At 41.0% G+C, this 21,296-nt stretch overlaps 1 protein-coding gene across 7 annotated transcripts in view; it reads left to right on the top strand.

Annotated features, from left to right (window-relative positions):
- The window catches only part of il11ra (interleukin 11 receptor subunit alpha), a 79,930-nt gene that overhangs the window by 50,735 nt on the left and 7,899 nt on the right, over window positions 1-21,296 (top strand). For 2 of the 7 annotated variants that reach the window (XM_023961191.2, XM_023961192.2), the window contains exons 2-9: window positions 2,341-2,437; window positions 11,003-11,069; window positions 11,379-11,548; window positions 12,045-12,159; window positions 12,379-12,542; window positions 14,587-14,750; window positions 17,183-17,327; window positions 17,563-17,649. In XM_023961191.2, the coding sequence (XP_023816959.1) occupies window positions 2,341-2,437; window positions 11,003-11,069; window positions 11,379-11,548; window positions 12,045-12,159; window positions 12,379-12,542; window positions 14,587-14,750; window positions 17,183-17,327; window positions 17,563-17,649 (1,009 nt within the window). The remainder of the gene's footprint in view (window positions 1-2,340; window positions 2,438-11,002; window positions 11,070-11,378; window positions 11,549-12,044; window positions 12,160-12,378; window positions 12,543-14,586; window positions 14,751-17,182; window positions 17,328-17,562; window positions 17,650-21,296) is intronic. The other 5 variants (XM_078956129.1, XM_023961193.2, XM_078956131.1 and 2 more) reach the window with 3 other exon arrangements.

Consider the following 21,296-nt stretch of genomic DNA (forward strand, 5'->3'; position numbering starts at 1 on the left):
ACGCCCCCGCCACGCTGCGAGTAGACACCATAAGCCGCGGTTACATGTGAAAAATATCTTGACCGGATCAATGGTCGGATTAGAATCCAACCGTGTACATGGTTCCAGAAAAATGTTTTCAGAATATAACAAACGTTCACATGGGTCACACTTTCGGTCAGAATAAATCATTCGCACATGCGCAGTAGGGTTTGAAAAACCGGAAGCGGATATCAGTTCCGCCGAGTGGCTATTTTTTTCTCAAACTTTATTGAATGTAACAATCCAATACAAAACAATGTTGCCGAGCAGCTTTATACATTGATATGTTAGCTCGGTAATATACAAGACGATCTTCTAAACGTGTTTTTAATAATGTTACGATTATTATGAAACACCTGTTCGCTCATCGTTTTATTTTTAATCCGTGTGGTCATTACTTTTTCTGTTGAAAAACGGAGCCGGAAAGAAGCCAGAATTAGCAGAATGCTAACACGGGCTAACAGCATTAGCTTTGGGTGGTGCTGCAATCTGCATCTTGGCTGCATGTAAACATGTGGCAATAACATCAGCCTTTATTTAGTCGGGACACGTCTCGAAACACAAATCCACGTGATTGTTTGAACGATTTCTAGGGACTGAGCGGCCTTTCTGCTTTGAAGCTTACACCGCCCCAAAGCGCTGTGTGTGTGCTCACGATCCTCTGAAACACAAGAAACACAAAAGTAACACCCCAATCCAAGAGCTGTGCGCCGCCATCTTCACGGCAGTATTTGGAGCTGTAGTGGTGTTGTAACACTAATGTTTTCAATCAAAGTACCCCGTGGGAATTGTGTGTCACTAGGGCTGCACGATATGAAGAAAACTAGTATTAGTGATCAATATTGTGTTATGACGATATAACTTGCGATAAATGAACAACCAGCAAAAACAAAAAAAACATTTCCATTTTGCTGCAAAAGTTTAATTTAAATAAGAGTCAAAATACCTTAAATTATTCTCCAAATGACCCTCGTCTAATCAGGAGGGCAACATCTAACATAAGAGCTCCATCTGATTGGTCAACAATGTAAAGAGTTCCATCTTATTGGTAAAATGCATAAAGGGATTTATTAAATTCATTAAATAGTTCAAGTTAATATAAGATTGTTTTAACACATTTAAGGTTTACCATTTATTGCGAAATTGGTGGACTTTTTCGATATGGATATTGCTCAGCTTGAAATTGCGATAACGATAAATGTACGATTAATTGTGCAGGCCTATGCCTCAATGACAAAAATTTTGGAGGACTTAGGCCTTTGAGAGCCTGTAGACATGTAGTTAAACAGTAATTCTGTCAACTATCACAGACTGCAGTTTTCTGGAAAACAGAAAAAAAACATTTGTTTGGCTCATTTTGTTCTTAGTATCATATTTGCAACCCTTTTTTCCTACATTTCCAAAGATGCTTTAATAAAACTTTTCTCCCCCAAACAAAAAGTTCTTAGAGTCCCACTCTGATCATGCTGTATAAGCATTCCTGGTGGTCTTTTAATTATGATTTATGCCGTTTTTGGCCAACATAAAAAAACCTGTGTTGTTTTCTAGGACAAAGTTTCTGCAGAGCGGCAGGAGTTCATCAGAAATTCACCTCTGAGTTGTGGGTTGGATTTTTAGCATGAGTAAGCCTGCGCTTATTTCCAGTCATTCTATTTTTTAAACTTTCTCCCACTAGCTCACAGCCCCTCACATCCCCAAGTAACATTAGGGGTGCGATAAAAATGGCGAGCAATACTGGAGCTATCCAGCTGAAAAGTTTTGAGCCAGATGCCAATTCAGACAAGGAAAACAAAGACATTCATTTATCTAGTCATCTACAAGTGGATGCATCAGAATGAAGCAGAGCAGGGAGCTTCTGGGTTGCCATAGTAGCTTCTACACCACACTTGCAAGCTTTTTCGAATAAAATTTTTTGTCTGCTCCTGATTCACAAAGGTTTGAGTAAAGAAATACTCAGAAATGCAATTATGAGCTTAATTTTCTTTATATCTGTCCTCCATCATGAGAAAAATGCCACAAGAACATGGTAACAAAAATATCTGAGCTGGTCTTTAAACATCTGTAATTCTATTTTGTGGAGTTTACCTACTGCAAATTGTTTTTAGAATGTAACCCCCGCAATACAACAAGAACCTAAACAAGGGAACACTGTACTGAAAAGAAAAGATTGACCTTTTTATGCTTCCTGTTTTGAATTAAACTGCCTTATCATAATTACGTTGTCACTGTTTTGGAGGTAAATATTAAAATAATAATAGATTTTTTTAAATCCAAGGAGGAATAACTGAACTGTTTTGCTGGTCCCCCCCCCTGTTTTAGATGCGTGGCCTCCTATCCAGCCCTGTGTGTCTGACAGTCATCTGGTTTCTATCTTGGTCACTGGGTCCCAGTTGTGCTCAGATTTGGAATGGTGAAGGTGAGACACACTCAGACCCATACTCATGTACCCTCTTCACACACGCACACACTGCGTTGGCAGTTTTCCTATGTTAACGCAGCACACATGTTAATGCAGGGTTTTCTGTGAGCAATTTTCAGCATGCTTTAGTCAATATCCCTTTGGGATTGTATAGTATTGCAGAAGAAAGGAGAAGTTAATTGGAAACAGTTACCAAAAAACTAAAGTTTAAAAAGTTTGTTTAAAAAACACCACTTTTGTTGAAGCTTTGTATTTCTTCGGCTGATTTTTGCCTTCTTTCTCTCCTGTTCATATCAGCTTTATTAATCGCAGAATAAAATGAAAAAGCCCAGCCCGAGATCTTGTAGATGAAACTGTTAGACGTTTTTCCATCTTTTCTCCTACTTTGAGCCATGCCAAATTCTATCCTTTTTATTGTTTGGAAAGTACTAAGTTTCTTCCAGCTTGCAGTTTCCGTTTCTGCCCTGCCATCTGATTTTAATGTGAGCAGAAACTGGCAGGCATTTTTTTTTTTTTTTGCATCCATGCATTTCACTGTGTGTATGTGTTCACATAAATGAAGGCTTTTGTGTGTGAATATGTGTGTGGTTTTCTGTCTGTGTGCACTCGCGTACATGTCGGGGAGCTTTTGCCAGAGGCAGAATCAGATATGAGTGGAACGCTGCGGGTTTGGGGAATAAAGTACTTCACTGCCAATAAAACATGAATACACACATTGAGACTAGTCAGCTCTCTATCATGGCCTTGGGTAGTTTAGATGCAAACACCAAATCAGATTGCAGGATGTATGCTTTTTCAGGGCTTTAAGGCGCAAACCAAACATGGTAAAAACTTTCACAAAAGGCTCTGAATAAGACATTTGAGATAAAGAGAATAGCTGTACAGTAAACCCTTGTTTTTCACGGGGGTTACGTTCCAAAAAGTACCCGTGATAGGAAAACTCTGTGAAGGAGAAACCTTTATTTTTTCTTACAATTAATATACAATTAAATACTCTTTTATTCGCTGGAAAGAAAGAAAAAACCATTTTACAGGCTCAAGCATTTGTTTCACAAATCAAAGTACTCTAGAAACGTTTTTTTCAACAAAAAACTTCTGTACTGTACTGTCAAATGATAATTTGAATCATCAATGTGAACAGAAGGCTTCAAATTGCGGCGATTAGCCCCGCCCACCGCGACCCGAGTAATTGGATGAAACGGGAGACAATTTAAAATGATTATGAAAAAAATACAAAGTACAGTCGGACAAATAGTGACTCAGGTGTATCTCACTGCTCTTCAGACTGAGCCGCTGCATCCTGGCAGCATTTTGCACAATCCAAACTGACCTTCATCAAACCGACTCAGACAGCTCTACCCAGACATCTGATGTGATTCTCCACAGTGTTTTCTTCTTTTGAAGCCTGCGGTGCAGGTGTGTTTGTTCGGGAGAAGAACATAGTGATAGGCAGTTGTTGTCGCTGTTTTTTCTATGGGTTTTAGAGAAACTCGAAATTGCAAGAGAATTTGCACGTACGTAATGTAAATTTGGCAAGCTGTTTTACGTACTACGTGTACATATTAAACTGCAACGTTATTGACGCGCAGGTAGAGAAGAAGCGGAGTGACTTTTTAGCCAATCAGAATGCAGAACACAATGCACGATGCAGATCCGTGAAGTATTGAAAAGTAAACCGCGTTGTAGCAAGGGATCACTGTATAGTGGGAAACTAATGGCGGATATTTTTTTTTTAAAGACTACTGGAATTTTTTATACGTTTCACTCAAATTTATGTGTGAGGTGTAAATGTGTAATCTTCTATTAAATAACTCAAATTTTTGCCATAAAATGAGGAATTAGTGATGTTTTATACCTGCTTATCTTGTGTGTCAGCAGACTGGAGCCGATTCTAGCTGTCATCAGGTGAAGGGGGTAGAGTACACCCCTGGTAGGCTGCTGGTCAATGACAAGGCCACACAGAGACAAATAATTTAGGCAGTTAAAGGCAATTTAGAAGCACCAGCCAAACCCAACATGCATGCATTTAGGGGGAAGACAGAGTTAAGACACATATGCATGGAGACAACAGCCCAGCTCCTCACAGAGCACAGCAGAGCTGCCCGAACAGATTATGATTAGATGTAGATGCTTTAAAGCCCATGTTACCTAGTCAGTGTGTCAAAAGAACGAGTGCCCTTTGATGACTGTTTAAGAATTAATCTCCTTCCTTCTCCTGCTTTCATGTTTCCTGTTCTCAGTTGCTGATCCTATTAGAGACCCAGTCCAAAGACAAAAAAAACCCCCACAAAATCCCCCGGCGGCCGCATCGGAAATAAATACAATTACAACGTACTAGTCTTTATTAACAAACAACAGTAACAACTAACAACTACATATCTAACTGGTGAACTAACTATAGGTGTTGTAGATTGACTGTGTGTGTGAGCGCGGAGCGTCTTGTGTAGAAATAGTAGGAAGGAGCGCACACGTGTGTTGGGGGTGTGTGTTGATTCTTCTGCAGCGGACCGCTCTGGAGCTGCACGCAAGTTTCATCTGTGCTCTCTGGTACAGACATCTTCTCAAAATATTATGTATTGCCCAGTAATAAGCAGACTGCAGACACTTTGTCACCTTTCCGGTAGCCGTGAAGCCTGACACCCATGAAGAACGCGGGGCAGGAGGCTCAGCCTTTGTTTATACAGACACGTAAAGGACCGTATACACCGGGACGAATATTCGCCAGGCGTTATTCGCCAGCGTTTTTCGCCACGTTTTTTGTGTTCACACCCAGGCGATTTTCGCTGACGTTGAGCCGAGCGAACATGCAATTTCATTCCCTGACATTAGATGGCGCTTAATGTAAAACAGAAATACTCCTGTCCACAAGGTGGCGCTGCGCAACTTTACGCTTCTTAAAGTCACTTCTCACTCAGAAGAAGAGAGCAAGTATTTACGCGCTTGTCAAAATCATACAAAGAAAACATGAATATTTCAAGCACCAGTTGCTCCAACTGGTGCTTGGTTTGGGATATTTTAGAATGTCTGTCATTATTTCTTCGTGGTAGTGTAGACGCTACTTGGCGTCTATCTTCTTCGCTGGTATATGTGCTCAGAAAGGCAGTTTTGTGTTTGAGCGCCCCCAAGTTGTGTTTTACTGTAACTTCAGAAGCTCCAGACACGTGTGCAAAAGCGTCATTCTCATTGGTCGTATAGTTTTCGACGCAGCGCGTCAAACCAAAAAAACGAACCCGAGGCGTTTTTTAAAAAGTGACGCTTTGACGTGTGGCGTTTTTTCGCGTCTGTGTGCACACTCACATTATTGCCCTTTGTTTAGTCACGAGGCGTTAAACGTCGGCGAATATCGCGCGCGAAATTCGTCCCGGTGTGTACGGGCCCTAACGTTACGCTGCAAAAAATAGTTCCCAAACAAAACACGTAGTGATTTTCATGGAAATCTAACAGCGCGCGTTCATGTTTGGTGTTACGGAGTGAAGGAGGACAGTAACCCCCCCCAACACAAAATCCTCCGGTGGGCGGCCGTGTCGCGCACTTAAGAACGCACGCAGCTTGTAACGGAAATGAATACAATGGAAATTAACAATTAGAAAGCAGTAAATTTGTCGTATTTCCTTGCGAGACGGAAACTTCTGTTGTAGAATAAGGATGTGTGCTTATTTTTTTGTTTTTTTTACTTGTCCTGTCCAACAGCTAGGCAGGCAGATGAAAGCTGAGGGCCTCTTGTGTTGGACATATTTTACTTTAACAAGAGGGGTTTTTAATCTTCAGACAAACCAAAGGTATGACTGAATAAACCCCTTTTGTAATTGAGGCCAAACTTTATTCATTTCAACCATGTTTGAAAATCTTTGGTGTTGGACCGGACGGAAAAGGAAAGAAGGGAAGAAGAGGGACGGATGTCAGAGGGGGGGGGTAAGTGAGAGGGGGGGGTAAGACCATGAAGCAGCATAGAGCAGACAGGTTTACTGGTTGTTTATCATTACGGTACGGTTCAAATGTAGTACAAAAAGGGCGGGGCCTGTTCACACACACTCAAATATTATCAACACACCTGCTAGCTGCAAAAAATGTCCACATGTCAACATGTACACAAAACAGATAGTGTTCACGAACGCAAACCTATGCCTTTAAACCAACTAGTGTGAAATCTTTCATTCATTCAATCATGCAAACTATTAGTGCAAAGGTGAGCTAACACCTGTGCTCAGGTGAGTGTTTATGTTCTTCTAAAATGGATGGTGGAATGTGAAAAGAAGGAGGAGGAGCGCCCAGCCACCCCCACACCCAGACCCCCGCCGCAGCAGCAGCGGCAGCCGGAATTCCCCCAACGCCACACGGGAACAGGCAGGGAACAACCGCCCCCCGGGCGACCAAGACCGCCACCCAGGCCAGGGCCAGCAGGACCGCCGCGAGGCCCCCTAGAGCCAGAGAGCAGGGAGGCAGGGAGGGAAAGAGAGCGCCGCCCCAGCCCAGCCAGGAAAGCAGCCCCCCCGCCGCACCGGAAGAGCCCAACGCAGGGCCCCACCGGAGAAGGACGCCCACAGCCCCAGACAAGCACCCCACCACCACCCAGGAGTTCCGGGCATCCCCCCGCCCCAACCCCAGGTACGAGCCAGGACCCCCCAAGGGAGACCCGCTCCGCACTCCAGGCAGCCCGGCCCACGGTTGGTCCAGGGAGGAGCAAGGCAGGGGCCAGCCGCCCCCGCCCAGGAGGGGGGAACCCCGGGGAAAAAAGGGTGGCCCACAAGGGGTGTTATAAATATGGCCCGACCAGGCTCGGCCATGTTGGAAGTTTGGCGGGGCCCAGCGCTCAGGGGCAAGGACCAGGACCCACCCCCCCAGGGACACGAACACCCCCGGCTCAGGTGTAATATGAACCCCCCCACCGTGCGGAGAGAGCACCGCCGGGCCCAGGGAGCCGGCACCCAAGGGACACGGCCGCCGTCGCCAAGGGGCCCGCACCCCCCACCAGGGAGGGGGTAGGGGACAGATGGACCCAGGTCCCACCTTCCTTGCAAAATGTGTGTACGTGTATGTGTGTTTGAGAGGGTGTGTGTGTGCATGTGTGTGTGTTTATGTTGGAATGTATATATTGAAGGGGGAGGGGTGTGTGTACTAAGGGGGGTGCAGTTAAAATTGGCGAGTAGGGCACTAAGGGGACATCTCCTGATTACTCACAGTGATGTCCCCTCACCCTCCCCACCAAGGGGCCCTAAATGTCTGAGGTGCGGTTAAAATTGGCGGGTGGGGTGCCAGGAGGACATCTGCTGCTTGCTTGCAGTGATGTCCAAGCACCCCCCCTACCAAGGACCCTACATGTCTAAGGTGCAAATAAAACCGATAGGGAGGGGGCCCACTCCATACGGCAACCATAGGAGGGGGGGAAGGATGTGTGCTTCTGAAAGAGCCGCGCCTGTTTGTGTAACTGTAAAGGGAGCCGCGTGCCACGTGCAGCGCAGAGTCAGACAGTGAGAGCGCGCGCGGTGTGGGAGAAAAGGAGACAGAAGGAAGAAGAAGAAGAAGGAAAGTGTGAAGACAGGACTAGCAGAAAAAGGAAATTATCAGCAAAGATGGATGCGTTTAATGTGTTTATTATAATTCCAAACACGCACCATATGCAAAAAGTTAAAAAAAAAAGTGCGGTGACGGGGTGATGAGGTCATCACCGCGGTGATGACACGCACCATATGCAAAAAGTAAAAAAAAAAGTGCGTGAAAAAAAAGCGGTGATGATGTCATCACCGCGGTGATGCGGTTATCGTCACAGCCCTAATCAGTAGCAGATGAAAAAATGCAGTTTGAATAAACTTGTAGATGTGACAAAGAAAATACAATCAACAGCCCACAAGTTCCCTGCTCCGCTCCATTCTGATGGATCCATTTGCAGACAAAAAGATCCATGTTTCCTTGTCCGAGCTGGCATCTGGCTCACAACTGTCCAGCTGAATAGCTCTGATCTTCCTTGCCAGTTTTGCACCAGTATTGTTATGTTCTAGGTGTGAGGGGCTGTAACCCAGTGGGAGAGATTGTAAACCATTGACTGTATGGAGAGAACTGGACAGAGCAGGTGTGATGTCATCCATAGAAAATGTCTTACCTCCGGCTCAGCCAAATGAAGCTAAGTTAGTCATCTACTGAAAGCAGGCTCGGGTAATCTGTCAATCAAATGTTCGAGTAAAAAATGCTCTTACTGAGGCATTTGGTCAGCGATAAAGAAAAAATATCATTAAAAAAAATAGGATTAGCAAGAAGATGTTTAGAAAAAGGTAGCAGAACAAGAATGGCTATTCTGACAAAATGAGTTACTGTTTATTTCTTAAATAACTATGGGGTTTAGGCATGTTGGAGCTAGCAGGTTCTTCCTTTTTGAAATTCTAGGGGGGAGGGTATCCCTCAGTCCAGTCTTCTATATACAGTCAATGGTGTAAACACATAGATGATAGGAAGTGGGGACATTCTTGCTCCGCGGCAACAGTCCCTCCCACAATTTCTGATGAACTCCTGCCACTCTGCAGAAGATATATGTCCTAGAAAACAACACAGGTTTTTTTTATTTAGGCTAAAAATGACAAAACCACAATTAAAAGATCACTGGGAACATTTTTACAATAGATCAAAAGATGATCGAAGTGTGCCTTTAATTTGACAAAGCTTTGTTTTGACTCACAAACATTGTTTGCCTTGGAAATCCATAAATAATGCAGTGCAACAATTCCACAACAAAACTACAGGTTTTTACTTTTTTCGTTTCCTTTTATAAAGGTGTTCCTCTGGCCACATTTATATCTTGTGGTATATCAGGGTTTTTTTCCACCATCCAAACAAAACCACTACAATTGTCTCAACATCCTGCTATAACATTTACAGGGGTATGAGAAAGTTTGGGCACCCCTGATAATTTACAAGATTGTTCTTCATAAATCATTGATTGTTCGGATCATCAATTTCAGTTAAATATATCATATAGCAGATGAACACAGTGATACTTGAAAAGTGAAATGAAGTTTATTGGATTTAAAGAAACTGTGCAATAATTACTTAAAGAAAAATAGGCAGGTGCGTAAATTTGGGCACCCCTGTTGTTTTATTGATTTGACTACCTTTGGCAATAATTATTGGAACACAAAATTTGTTTTACAAGCTCATTGACCCTTGACCTCCATACACATGTGAAGCCAATCACGAGAAGAGGTATTTAAGGTGGCCAAGAGCAAGTTTTTCTCCTCTTTGCATCTTCTCTGAAGAATGTCAACATGGGAACCTCAAAACAGCTGTCAGATGACCTAAAAACAAATATTGTTTAACATCATTCTTTAATTGAAGCATACAAAAAGCTTGCTAAGATATTTCAACTGTCAATTTCCACGGTGAGGAATACAGTGAGAAAATGGAAGACCACAGGCACAGTTCTAGCAAAGGCCCGGAGTTGCCGGCCCAGAAAAATCTCAGATAGGCAGAGGCGAAGGATGGTAAGAAAAATCAAACTGAACCCACAGACCAGCTCCAAAGACCTACATGTGATCTGGCTGCAGATGGTGTCACTGTGCATCGTTCAACCATTCGGCTCACTTTGCACAAGGAGATGCTGTATGGAAGAGTAATGCGGAAGAAGCCTTTTCTGCGCACATGCCACAAACAGAGTCTCTTGAGGAATGCTAAAGCACATTTTGATAAGCCAGCTTCATTTTGGAATAAGGTGCTGTGGACTGATGAAACTAAAATGGAGTTATTTGGACATAACAAGGGGCGGTATGCTTGGCGAACAAAGAACAGAGCATTCCAAGATAAACATTTACTACCCTTAATACCCACATAATGATTTATGCAAATGATTTCATTTGCACAATCATTTTTTCGTCTGCAGAATCATTTTTTTTATCTCACAATACTTTTTATAAACAATATTCTAAATTTGACCTTAATTTTCTTAAAATAGGCCTCCGTCATCAGGAAAATGCCACAAGAACATATTGAAAACACCATTTACAACGGAGTGGGTCTTTAAGATCTACTCTGCACTTCTGTTTCCTTTTCTAAGTTTACTTTGTTGCTTTATACTTTACAACAGAAATTATGGAAATAGAATTTTTTTTGTGATACTAAAAAACATGTTCTTGCATTTATACCTGCCACGTGAGTTCCAACACTGAAAAAGCATTATAACATGCCAAAAGCTGGAAAGCATCTGACCATCTAGCTGCCATTTGACTTGTTACTGCTTGCTTCTTGCTTTCACGCTTTTTTATATCTAATATTGTAAAAAGATTGTTAAAAAAAGAGTTAAAAATAGTACAGCCATTAAGAAACTTTTAAAAACAAACACATCGCTACAACTTCATAGTGTGAGCTAGATTCCCCCCAGCTTGCTATCTGCTGGATCCCAAACCTTTTATGGCCATGTTATTGTAATGCTGCTGCAACACTGCAATTGGTGGAGCTTGAATTGCAAAAACAGAGATGAGGAAGACACTTTATGTGTCGGATTGTACATTGTGCAGATACTCATGTAAGCCAAGCTACCATGTCCTTCATAGTTTTTTTTTGTTATGTCTGTTTCTGCAGTGTCAGGCTTGCAGTATGGCCGTCTGGGTTCAAACATAACCTTGGCATGCGGGAAGTCGCATAACAGGTGAGGAAATAAATCGCCACAGGTGTTGTGGAGAGAGATTTGCAACAGATCACTTCTATCCTTGAAAGCTGATGCATTATCACACTTTAAGCACTCCGGTTGCAAAGCTTTCTTCGTTGGTTTAAACATCTCATTTTGCTTTTAACATGTTCATGGAAAGATACATTTTTAAAAAAATTCAATGTTTTATTATTTTTGAAAGAAATTTCTGAGACGAGGAAGGAAAAGGATTGAGTTTTTATGCAGGTGCAAAAAGAGTTTTCTCCAAATGATAAGTAACATATAATAACATATAATATGTCCCTTCAGTAGGATGTCAGTGATGTGGCTTCACAACCAGAGAAAAGAGCTGCCATGGCACAAAGTCACATCAGACGGAAAGTTAGTTCTCCTGGAGGCCAATCAGTCAGCGCAGGGCAATTACAGCTGCCATAGCGACAGGGGGTCCCACCTCCATTCCATCAGTCTCATGCTGGGGCGTAAGTGTTGTTATTACGTTTTAAATTCACTTCACACAATGTGATAAATTCCATTTTTTAAATAGAGAAACTCAATTATTTTACTTTTTTAAAAATATTTTGTGCAGCAATAGTAAACCTGCACACCCACATTCAGTTATAAAGTAAAATAGTTACCTAACATTTATTTAACAATTGCATTTTGTTTGATTGGTTTTCTTTGTCTGATTACGTAACATTTTAAAACTGTGATAAGAAAAGAGCTTCTGACCTTCTAAGCAATTAGTCTTAGCAGCCATCACAGAGCTCCTCCATTTCCTGTTTCTGTCTTGAACAGGAAAATACTCCCTAAGTGAGCTTCCTTTGTAAAGGAACTAGGAGCTTGGCTTTCTATAAGTCAAACCTCCCATGATTCCTGTGACTGATGATGGATAACATGTTCTTAAGTTACTTCTTAGATGAAACAGAAAAGTATTCTCTTTGTTCTGAGGATGATTAGTTTTTTCTTGTGTTCCAGACCCGCCTGCACAGCTGAACGTTTTATGTCAAATGCCTAATCATTCATATGTTCACTGCTCCTGGGTGGAATCAGTAAATACGTTCCTGCCAGCCAAGTACAATGCCTCCTTCAGGTGAGAGTCACTAACTGCTACGCATCCAGCCACCTTTCAAACAAAATAAGTGTAGAACAATAAATACATAGAAAGTTCCAGTAAATAATAGCTTATGGTTATATAAACATATTATTTTACGTTTTAGGGTTCTAGAACCTTGCCTGGTGGAAGTTTTACTTTGTTTTTTCGTTTCCTCCTGCAATAAAACAAAAATAAAATGTTCTGTTTGTATTGAAGGGGATCGCATGAAACCTGGAAGCCGTGTGTGGTGGACGTCTCTCAAAAGCACTGTGAAGTCATCCTCCCTGCCTTCTGGCAGGTCTATCACATGCTCGCAGTCACACAGACCAATGCTCTCGGCTCTCACACCACATATGACCGAATTAAACTGGATAAGCTGTGTAAGAGCACACAGTCAGCAACATCAAGCTTGGGTCTTGATATCTTAAATTGTTGTTCCCTTCTGTGCTTCTTATCAATATGTGTTTCTTCCCATATTTACATAAATTAAAACAATAATGGAACAGGCGCTGCTTACACAAAACTTTTTCCTTTTGCTTTTCTTTAACCCCCGACAAAAGTGTAGTTATAATTGTGTTCAAATATAAGTTAAAAAATGTTTAACCTTTTTTTTTTTAAGGTAGCTGGGATAGGCCCCGGCAGCCTCGTGACCCCAAACGGGACAAAACGGGTTTAGAAGATAAATGAATAAATGTTCTAATATATGTCTCCGTTTGCACGTTCTTAAACTCCCACTCCAATCATCTTTTGATCATTTAAGAAGTGTTCTCGTGGTCTTTTATTAATAATTATGCTGTTTTCTGCCAAAATAAAAAAAATCTGTATCGTTTTCTAGGACACACAGTGGGGCAAAAAAGTATTTAGTCCGTTCTGTAATTTTCATCATCTGAAAGTCTCTCAACTATGAGAGACAAAATGAGAGAAAAAATCCAGAAAATCACTTTGTTTTTTAAAGAATATATTTGCAAATAATGGTGGAAAATAAGTATTTGGTCAATAACAAACATGCAAGATTTCTGGCTCTTACAGACCTGTAACTTCTTCTGTAAGAGGATCTTGTGTCCTCCATTCATTACCTGTAGTAGTGACACCTGTTTGAACTCGTTATCTATAAAAAAGACACCTGTCCACAACCTCAAACAGTCAGACCTTAAACTATTGCCACTATGGCCAAAGCCAAAGAGCTGTCTAAAGACACCAGAAATAAAGTTGTTGACCGGCAATACGTAAGTAGCTTGGTGTGAAGAAATCAACTGTGGGAGCAATTATTAGGAAATGGAAGACATACAAGACCACTGATAATCCCCCTCCATCTCGGGCTCCCCTGTGGGGTCAAAATGAGCACAAGCGGTGAGCATAAATCCCAGAACCACATGGGGGAGCCGCAGAGAGCTGAGACCAAAGTAGCCAAGGCTACTACCAAAACAATACACTGCCATGGACTCCAATCCTGCAGTCCCAGACATGTCCTGCTAAAGCCAGTACACGTGCAGGCCTGTCTAAAGTTTGCTAGAGAGAATTTGAATGATCCAGAAAAGGATTGGGAGAATGTCTTATGGTCAGATTAAACCAAATTAGAATCTATTGAATCTATTGGAGGAAAAAGAATGCTTAGTTGCATCCAAAGAACACCATACCTACTGTATAACATGGGGTGGAAACATTATACGTGGGGCTTGTTTTCAGCAAAGGGACCAGGACGACTCATCCGTGTAAGGCAAAGAATGAATGGGGCCATGAATGGTCAGATTTTGAGTGAAAACCCCCTTTCATCAGCAAATGCATTGAAAATGGAACGTGGCTGGGTCTTTCAGCATGACAACGATCCCAAACATACTGCCCGGGTAAAGGAGTGGCTTTGTAAGAAGTATTTCCAGATCCTGGAGTGGCATAAGCCAGTCTCCAGATCTCAACCCCATAGATAATCTTTGGAGGGAGTTTAAAGTCTGTTTTTAGAGGAGATCTGAATGGAGGAATGGACCAAAATACCGGCAGCAGTTTGTGAAAACCTTGTGCAGACGTTGCCAACAAAGGGTATATAACAGAGTCTTGAGCGGAACTGTTGTCATTGACCAAATACTTATTTTCCACCATAATTGGTAAATTCTTAAAAAATCCAACAATGTGATTTTTCTGGATTTTTTCCTGATTTTGTCTCTCATAGTTGAGGTATACCTATGATGAAAATTACAGACCTCTCTTATCTTTTTAAGTGGGTGAAGTTTTACTGTATGATGGAATAATAAAAGTACTAAACTTATATTGATCATGACAGAAATTCCTTGAAGACAAAACTGATTTATAATTACCGTAACACTTTAAAACTTTTCTTTAATAAAAATGTTATTTCAATGATTGCTTTGGCTGGTGTTTGCAGATTTGTGAATTTTATTGAAAGTTTATATGTTTGTTTGCTTTTTGTAGTGAAACCCGACCCTCCACGGTTTTTAAAGGTGGAACAGCTGGAGGGATTCCCGAGGCGGCTGAATGTGTCGTGGTCCTATCCGTCTTCATGGGCTCGACTGGACGCCTACCCCCTACACTTTCAGATCAGCTACAGGCCACTGGGCTCCATATACTGGTCAGAGGTTAGTACAGAGAACCACAGGTTTTTTTTCCAGTCTGTCAAAAATTAAAGTGGAATATTAGTATGTTTTATATTTTGTAATATTTTTGTTTACTGTTTAAAGCTTTAGCCAATCGCTGTCTTTGGAAAAGTCGGACTGATTCAACTGTCCCCATCAATCATTCTTGGAGGCCTGCAAGCCCTACTTTGGGCACCCCTAAACAAATTGAATAAACTAAATGTTATGCAACTACAGCCAGCAAAAAAACATTGAAAATAACCACATACATTTGGAATGTTATTTATAACATTTATCATTTCACTCATCAAAAACCTGAATAATTTGAAGACAAAATCCATCCTCCTCTCTTTCCTCAAAAACAGTTCAGTCACCCTGTCACGTAGATTATAGCGCTTCAGTTTCGCTAAAAAAACCTTTTCTATTGCCATCAAGGCCAGTGCTGAGAGCTGAGTCTGTCCAGTTACATTTTTACATTGGTTTTAATTTGCTTTAAAGCCGAAAATGTCAGCTTGACAGACGCAGTGGACATGGGATGACCAGCGCCGAACAAAAAGATAAATCTGTACAGTTGCTTCATGATCTCACTCAGATTTTTCTGATGAAGGAAGTAAAGGAGATCAGTGGGACATTTTCCTGCAAAATCATCCATGGCGTACATTACAGTCAGCTCTGTTTTTGACTGAGAGATCAAAAAGTGCTCCGTGGCTCTGTGTCTGTGTTTTTTTACGTACCAATGCACGTCTAATCAAAAGACGTGCCTTAGACCAGTGTTTTTCAACCTTTTTTGAGCCACGGCACACTTTAACCTTGACAAAAATCCCGCGGCACACCAGCATCCAAAAAAAAAAGAAGCAGAAATTCATGGTCTGTATTGATCGACAGCCCCCCCCCCACCACCACCACACACACACACACCGCAATCTCACGTGGATTTTTGTGATAATTGTGACAGGAAAAGCAGGAAGTTGCAGCTGTTTTTTTCTAAGAGATGAAATAAAAGTTAAATTAGAAAAATTTAGAAACTGTTTGTTTGTTGTAGTTCACAAGGACGACTCATTGTGCGCTTTCCCTTTAAGACAATGGATCATGGGAGATGTAGTGTGAAAACTGCCGAAAAAAGGCAGAAAGACTCGCGTCTCTGAGCTTCATTGTTTTGTTCTCTTGTTCCACGGTCTGACACCGTGGAACAAGACTTTAAGCACTTCTGATTGGTCAGACTGATCACATGTGATTAAACCTTCAAGAATGATTGGCGGAGACAGTTAAAGGGGCGGGACTTTTCCTTACACAGTTGTAGCTGCAGCTAACTCGCGGTACCGTCATTTTTATCAAAATGTCTTTAATAGAATTAAATAAACACAAAGAAAAAGTCATTTTAAGATCTTTTATATTCCTAACTACTCAGTTTTTTATCAGGGCCTGTTTGGATGAACAAAGAGCTGATTTCCTGGAGATGGAAAATGTTTTTAGATCAGTGAATGAGGGCAATTTCCCACGGCACACTTGACCATCTCCCACGGCACACTAGTGTGCCGCGGCACACTGGTTGAAAAACACTGCCTTAGACGTTGCTTAAGCCTGCTAATGGGCCCGCTGACACCAACTCAAAATCTGATTGGTTGAAGGAAACTAATGTCCGACATTAATTTTGCATTAGAGGGCATGCAGATAGTGAAGGCCTCTTTAGCTCTGACCCTGCCTGGCAACAAAGGACAGCTGAAGTGCGATTGGTTAAATGCTCCAATATGAAAATACATGTCTGCCTGGAAGCAGCATAACCATCATAAACTCAATAAAAGGAAATGGACAGACCATTTGGAATGATTTAATCAGTATACATGGGCAAAATATAGTTAATACGTGATTCCGATATTTTTTAGGCCTTCCTTCAACTAACAGAAGTGGCTGCAGTTGAAAACTTTTGCTTAGTTTTATTTTGATTTATTTTTAGCAATACATGTTATGCTTCCATTTTCACTCGCCGTTACCTACAACTTTATACATTCATTAGTCTTGCAATCCCACTCAACATTTTTTGATCTATTTTCTAAGAGTTCTCAGCCGTCTTTTAATCATGATTATGCTGTTTTAGCCCCCTCGCAAAACAGTCATTTTGTAGGACATAGTTTCTGCAGAGCAGCAGGAGTTCATTAGAAATTCGGCTCTGAATTGTAGCTGGGATCGTTGGTGCAGATTTCACTCCTCTTTGTTGCTCAAGGCTCTGTTAATATGTTCCCCTGCCATCGTATGACCCTCACACCCCTGACCTAACATCACTGGTGCATTTTAAACCTAGTTTTTTTAACTATGTCCTCCACCATTAGAAAAATACCACAAGTACCTTTTAAACAAAAAAAAATGCTTTTTTAGGGATGTGTTATTTAACATCTTTTCACAACAATGTTCATCCTCTATTCTTCTGTCTTCACTAGACTTTCATTTCAGAGACGTCAGTTGTTCTGTATGACATTCTGGAGGGCCACGTCCACGAGGTTCAGGTTCGTGCTCAAGATCTAGTGAACTCAGACAGCCAGTGGAGTGAATGGACCAACTTGACCATTGCCGGGCCCTGGGAAGGTCAGTCCGATTACAAAAGCACAGTTTATCATTTGTTTCGGTGTTATTTGTCTTAGCACAAACACAAGTTAGAGATGAGTAATCATTTTTAAACATCTGTTAAGTCAAATATAGAATCTATAATTGGCTAATAATAATAACCCTATAAGCCACTTTTTAGGATGGCAATTTTTTCATTATTATGCTTTTTTAGTCAGTGGATTACTGTTTTTCTGCTCTGCAACTTTCACCACAGCTGAGCCTGAAGAGGCTGAAGTCACCTGGACCTATGATACAGATGCTTCCTACACAGATTCTGAATCCACCTCTACTAAGTCCCACAGTAAGAATCTCTTATTTCAGCTGATAAATGCAGGGCTTAACTTTGGAAAAAAGACTGTTATGGCAGATTTTAGAATACGTAGACCTATGATTGTTATTGTGTAACTACATTTGAAATAAAAAAATATGTTAGTCCTCGAAAGTTGTTTCACTTCAATACACTGTGGGTTAGGAGGAGGGATAAAGCAGAAAGGGAGCAGTGTGCATGTGGGGGTGCAGATGCATGCACGCTGCCAATCTAACCATGTGATCATAAGTGGAACCAGATCATCCCCAGCCCGACCAGGAGAGAGGGGGAGACCCCCGGACCAGGGGAGAAAAAACCCAAAAAAAACAGAGTTCCATGTTGGATTCATATGATCACATGACACCCTCTCAGTCCTCCTCTGGATCATCCAGCTGGTCTCAGGAGAACTTTAGATGGGTCTTGACATGCTGGTTTAAGCAAGGGGGACCTTTGGAGCTCTGCAGGATTTGAATCAATAACAACGTCTCTGCTCTTCAGTACTGGAATAAAAACTTAAGACTTTTCAAGTTTTAAAATAGTACTTTGTTACAACGTCTTACTTCTAATATTTACAACTAACTCCTGTGGTATTCTTTATTGCAGTCTTTTTCTTTCTTTTGAAGTACATAATGCGGAAAAAATGCCTTTCACCTTTGAAGTTTTTTTTTTTATATTTCAGACTAAAACCACATATTACATGCATTTTTCTTTGATCATTTTTGGTTAAAAAGTGTTTTGTCTCAATGCTTACTCAATAATGCATTATTAAAGCAAATGACTGCAAATTCGACAATATTAGCAAACTAAATTTCTTAAGTTTGGAAAAGAGAGATAAAAAGTTTTAAAAAGTCTGTTTTTCAACATCCCCTCAGGTTGAAAAAAGCTCTTACAAGCAAAGTCTAAAATAAAACAGCAAATCTTCCAGCATCTGTTTGGTCTGAGCTGGAGTTCGCTGTTGTGAGCAGTGTGTTTCACAGCTAGCATGATTTTGTCACTACTGTTTTTTGTTGGTACAAAATGCTTCACCAGTCATTTTTGAAGCAGTAATAACATAACATTGGTTACAGCTATTACTGTGTTTAATAAAAAGAACAAAAAAGCACTGTTGGTACCTTATTCTCGGCTTTACCAAATTACCTGTAATTGTAGTAAATTGCACCTGCGAGGTGTCACGCTTGCTAGAATCCCATGTGTTTACTGGATAAAAATACGTTAGACACATTTTAAAGCTTTTTTTTATATTATAAAAGTCTCAGGTTATGCATGTTAAACTAAACTTCAGAATCTTGAGTAATTATTCAGGGCTATTATTTTATGTCAGCTAAAGACACACGTGCTCTGTTGAAAGTACCGGTAGGTAAAAGGTTTCTCTTTGCTGTTCTCAAGGCATTCCTTGCCTTAAAAATTTTTTTTTCTATGCTCTCTTTAGGTGTTTTCGTTTCTCAGATTTATCATGTGAAATATTGCTGTATTTAAAATGATTTACTTTTTGATGATGATATGATGATGGAGACTGTTTCTATGTTATGTGAGGAGTTATGTGAATAGCTTAAATTGCTGTCTGCATGGAGGTCAAAATCTCCATGTCGATTCATGACAACCAGATTGTCTTCAGAAAAGTGGACAAAAAAAGACAAGACTTTGAAGTATTCTTTGTGTTTATGGATATACATTCACTTCCACACTGTTAACCAGTCCGTGGAGTGCTTACAGCCCCTCACACCGTCAACAAAATTTTACTTTTGCAACCAATATGGCAGCTATCCAGCCATACAGTTTTGAACTAGATGCCAGCTCAGATGAAGAAAACAAAGACCTATATGGATCTACACTGAATTAGATAAAGTAGTCGCTCACCCATCGAAATAATCAGAATCAGGTGTCTTAGTCACTTGGCCTGGCCACAGATATTTAAATTCAACCACTCAGGCATACAGGCTGTTTTCACAAACATTTGTGAAAAAATGAAGCCGCTCTCAGGAGCTCAGTGAATTCCAGCGTGGAACTGTCCACAGGATGCCACCTGTGCAACAAACCCAGTCGTAAAAATTCCTTGCTCTTAAATATATTCTACAGTCAACTGTCAGCTCTATTAGAACAAAATAGAAAAGTTTGGAAACAACAGCAACTCAGCCATAAAGTGGTATGCCAGGTGAACGGATGGAGAGGGATCAGCGGATGCTGAAGCAAATAGTGCAAAGAGGTTGCCGACCCTCTGGACAGTCAATTGCTACAGACCTCCAAACTTCATGTAACCTTCAGATTAGCCCAACTACAGTATGCAGAGAGCTTCATGGAATGGGTCTGCATGACTGAGCAGCTGCATCCAAGTCACACATCACCAAGTGCAATGCAAAGCGTTGGATACAGTGGTCTAAAGCGAGCTGCCGCTGGACTCTAAAGCAGTGGAGACGCCTTCTCTGGAGTGATGAATCACACTTTTCCATCTGGCAATCTGATGGGCGAGTCTGTGTTTGCAAGTTGCCAGGAGAGCATTGCATTAAAGACTGCATTGTGTCGAGTGTGAAATTTGGTGGAGGAGGAATTATGGTGTGGGCTTGTTTTTCAGGACTTGGACTTGGTGCCTTAGCTCCAGTGAAAGGAACTCTGAATGCTTCAGGATACCAAAACATTTTAGACAATTCCATTCTCCCAACCTAGTGGAGACTGTTTGGAAAGGGCCCCTTCCTCTTCCAGCATGACTGTGCACCAGTGCACAAAGCAAGGTCCATAAAGACATGGATGACAGAGTCTGGTGTGGATGAACTTGACTGGCCAGCACCTAGTCCTAAACTGAACCCGACAGAACACTTTTGGGATGAATTAGAGTGGAGACTGGGAGCCAAGAATTGTCAAAAATTCCTAGAAACACACTACTCAACCTTGTGTACAGCTTTCCCAGAAGAGTTGAAGCTGTAATAGCTGCAAAAGGTGGACAGATTTTAAACTCTATGGGTTAGGAATGTGATGGCATTTCAGTTCATGTATGAGTCAAGGCAGGTGAGCTAATTCTTTTGGTAATGTAGTTTATTTATTTACAAATGGATGCATCAGAATGGAGCGGAGCGGGAAATTTGATACCTGCCCAGCGTATTTTCTACGTCACATAAGCTCCTTTTTATGTGGCATTTTTTGTCTGCTACTGATTCACAACAATTTGAAATAAAGAAACTCTCAGAATTGCAATTGTAAATTATTTTTTTTAAAATAAATATCCTACATTATCATAAAAATCCTACAAGAACATGTAAAAACATAAATAACACAACATTTTTTTGGAGTAGGTGTTTAAAAAACAGGTTAAAAAAAAATTCAGATTTGTATCAAATAAATTCACTTATTCTTAGTTTGTCTCTGTAGTTTTGTAGCTCTCTTCTGCGTCAGCATGCATTCAGTGTATTACTCAGTGTGTGTAACTCCATACAACATGTGCAAACACTAAAGATGTTCCCAATGTTCATGATGTCACCATTTAGCTTTCTCCCTCTTAAATTAAATCCAGCTTTCCTTATTTTTTTTTTTTTAAATTAATCTGATGTTTAAGATGGCAGTTTATAATTTATTATTTCCAGTATGGAGGGAAGATGTTTGTGCCATGAAAGACAAAAAATGTAACTAGCTACTTGTAAATTATGTAGCCA

The sequence above is a fragment of the Oryzias latipes genome, chromosome 12 (genome assembly GCF_053564925.1).
Source record: "Oryzias latipes strain Hd-rR chromosome 12, Olatipes_Hd-rR_3.1".
Lineage (NCBI taxonomy): Eukaryota > Metazoa > Chordata > Actinopteri > Beloniformes > Adrianichthyidae > Oryzias > Oryzias latipes.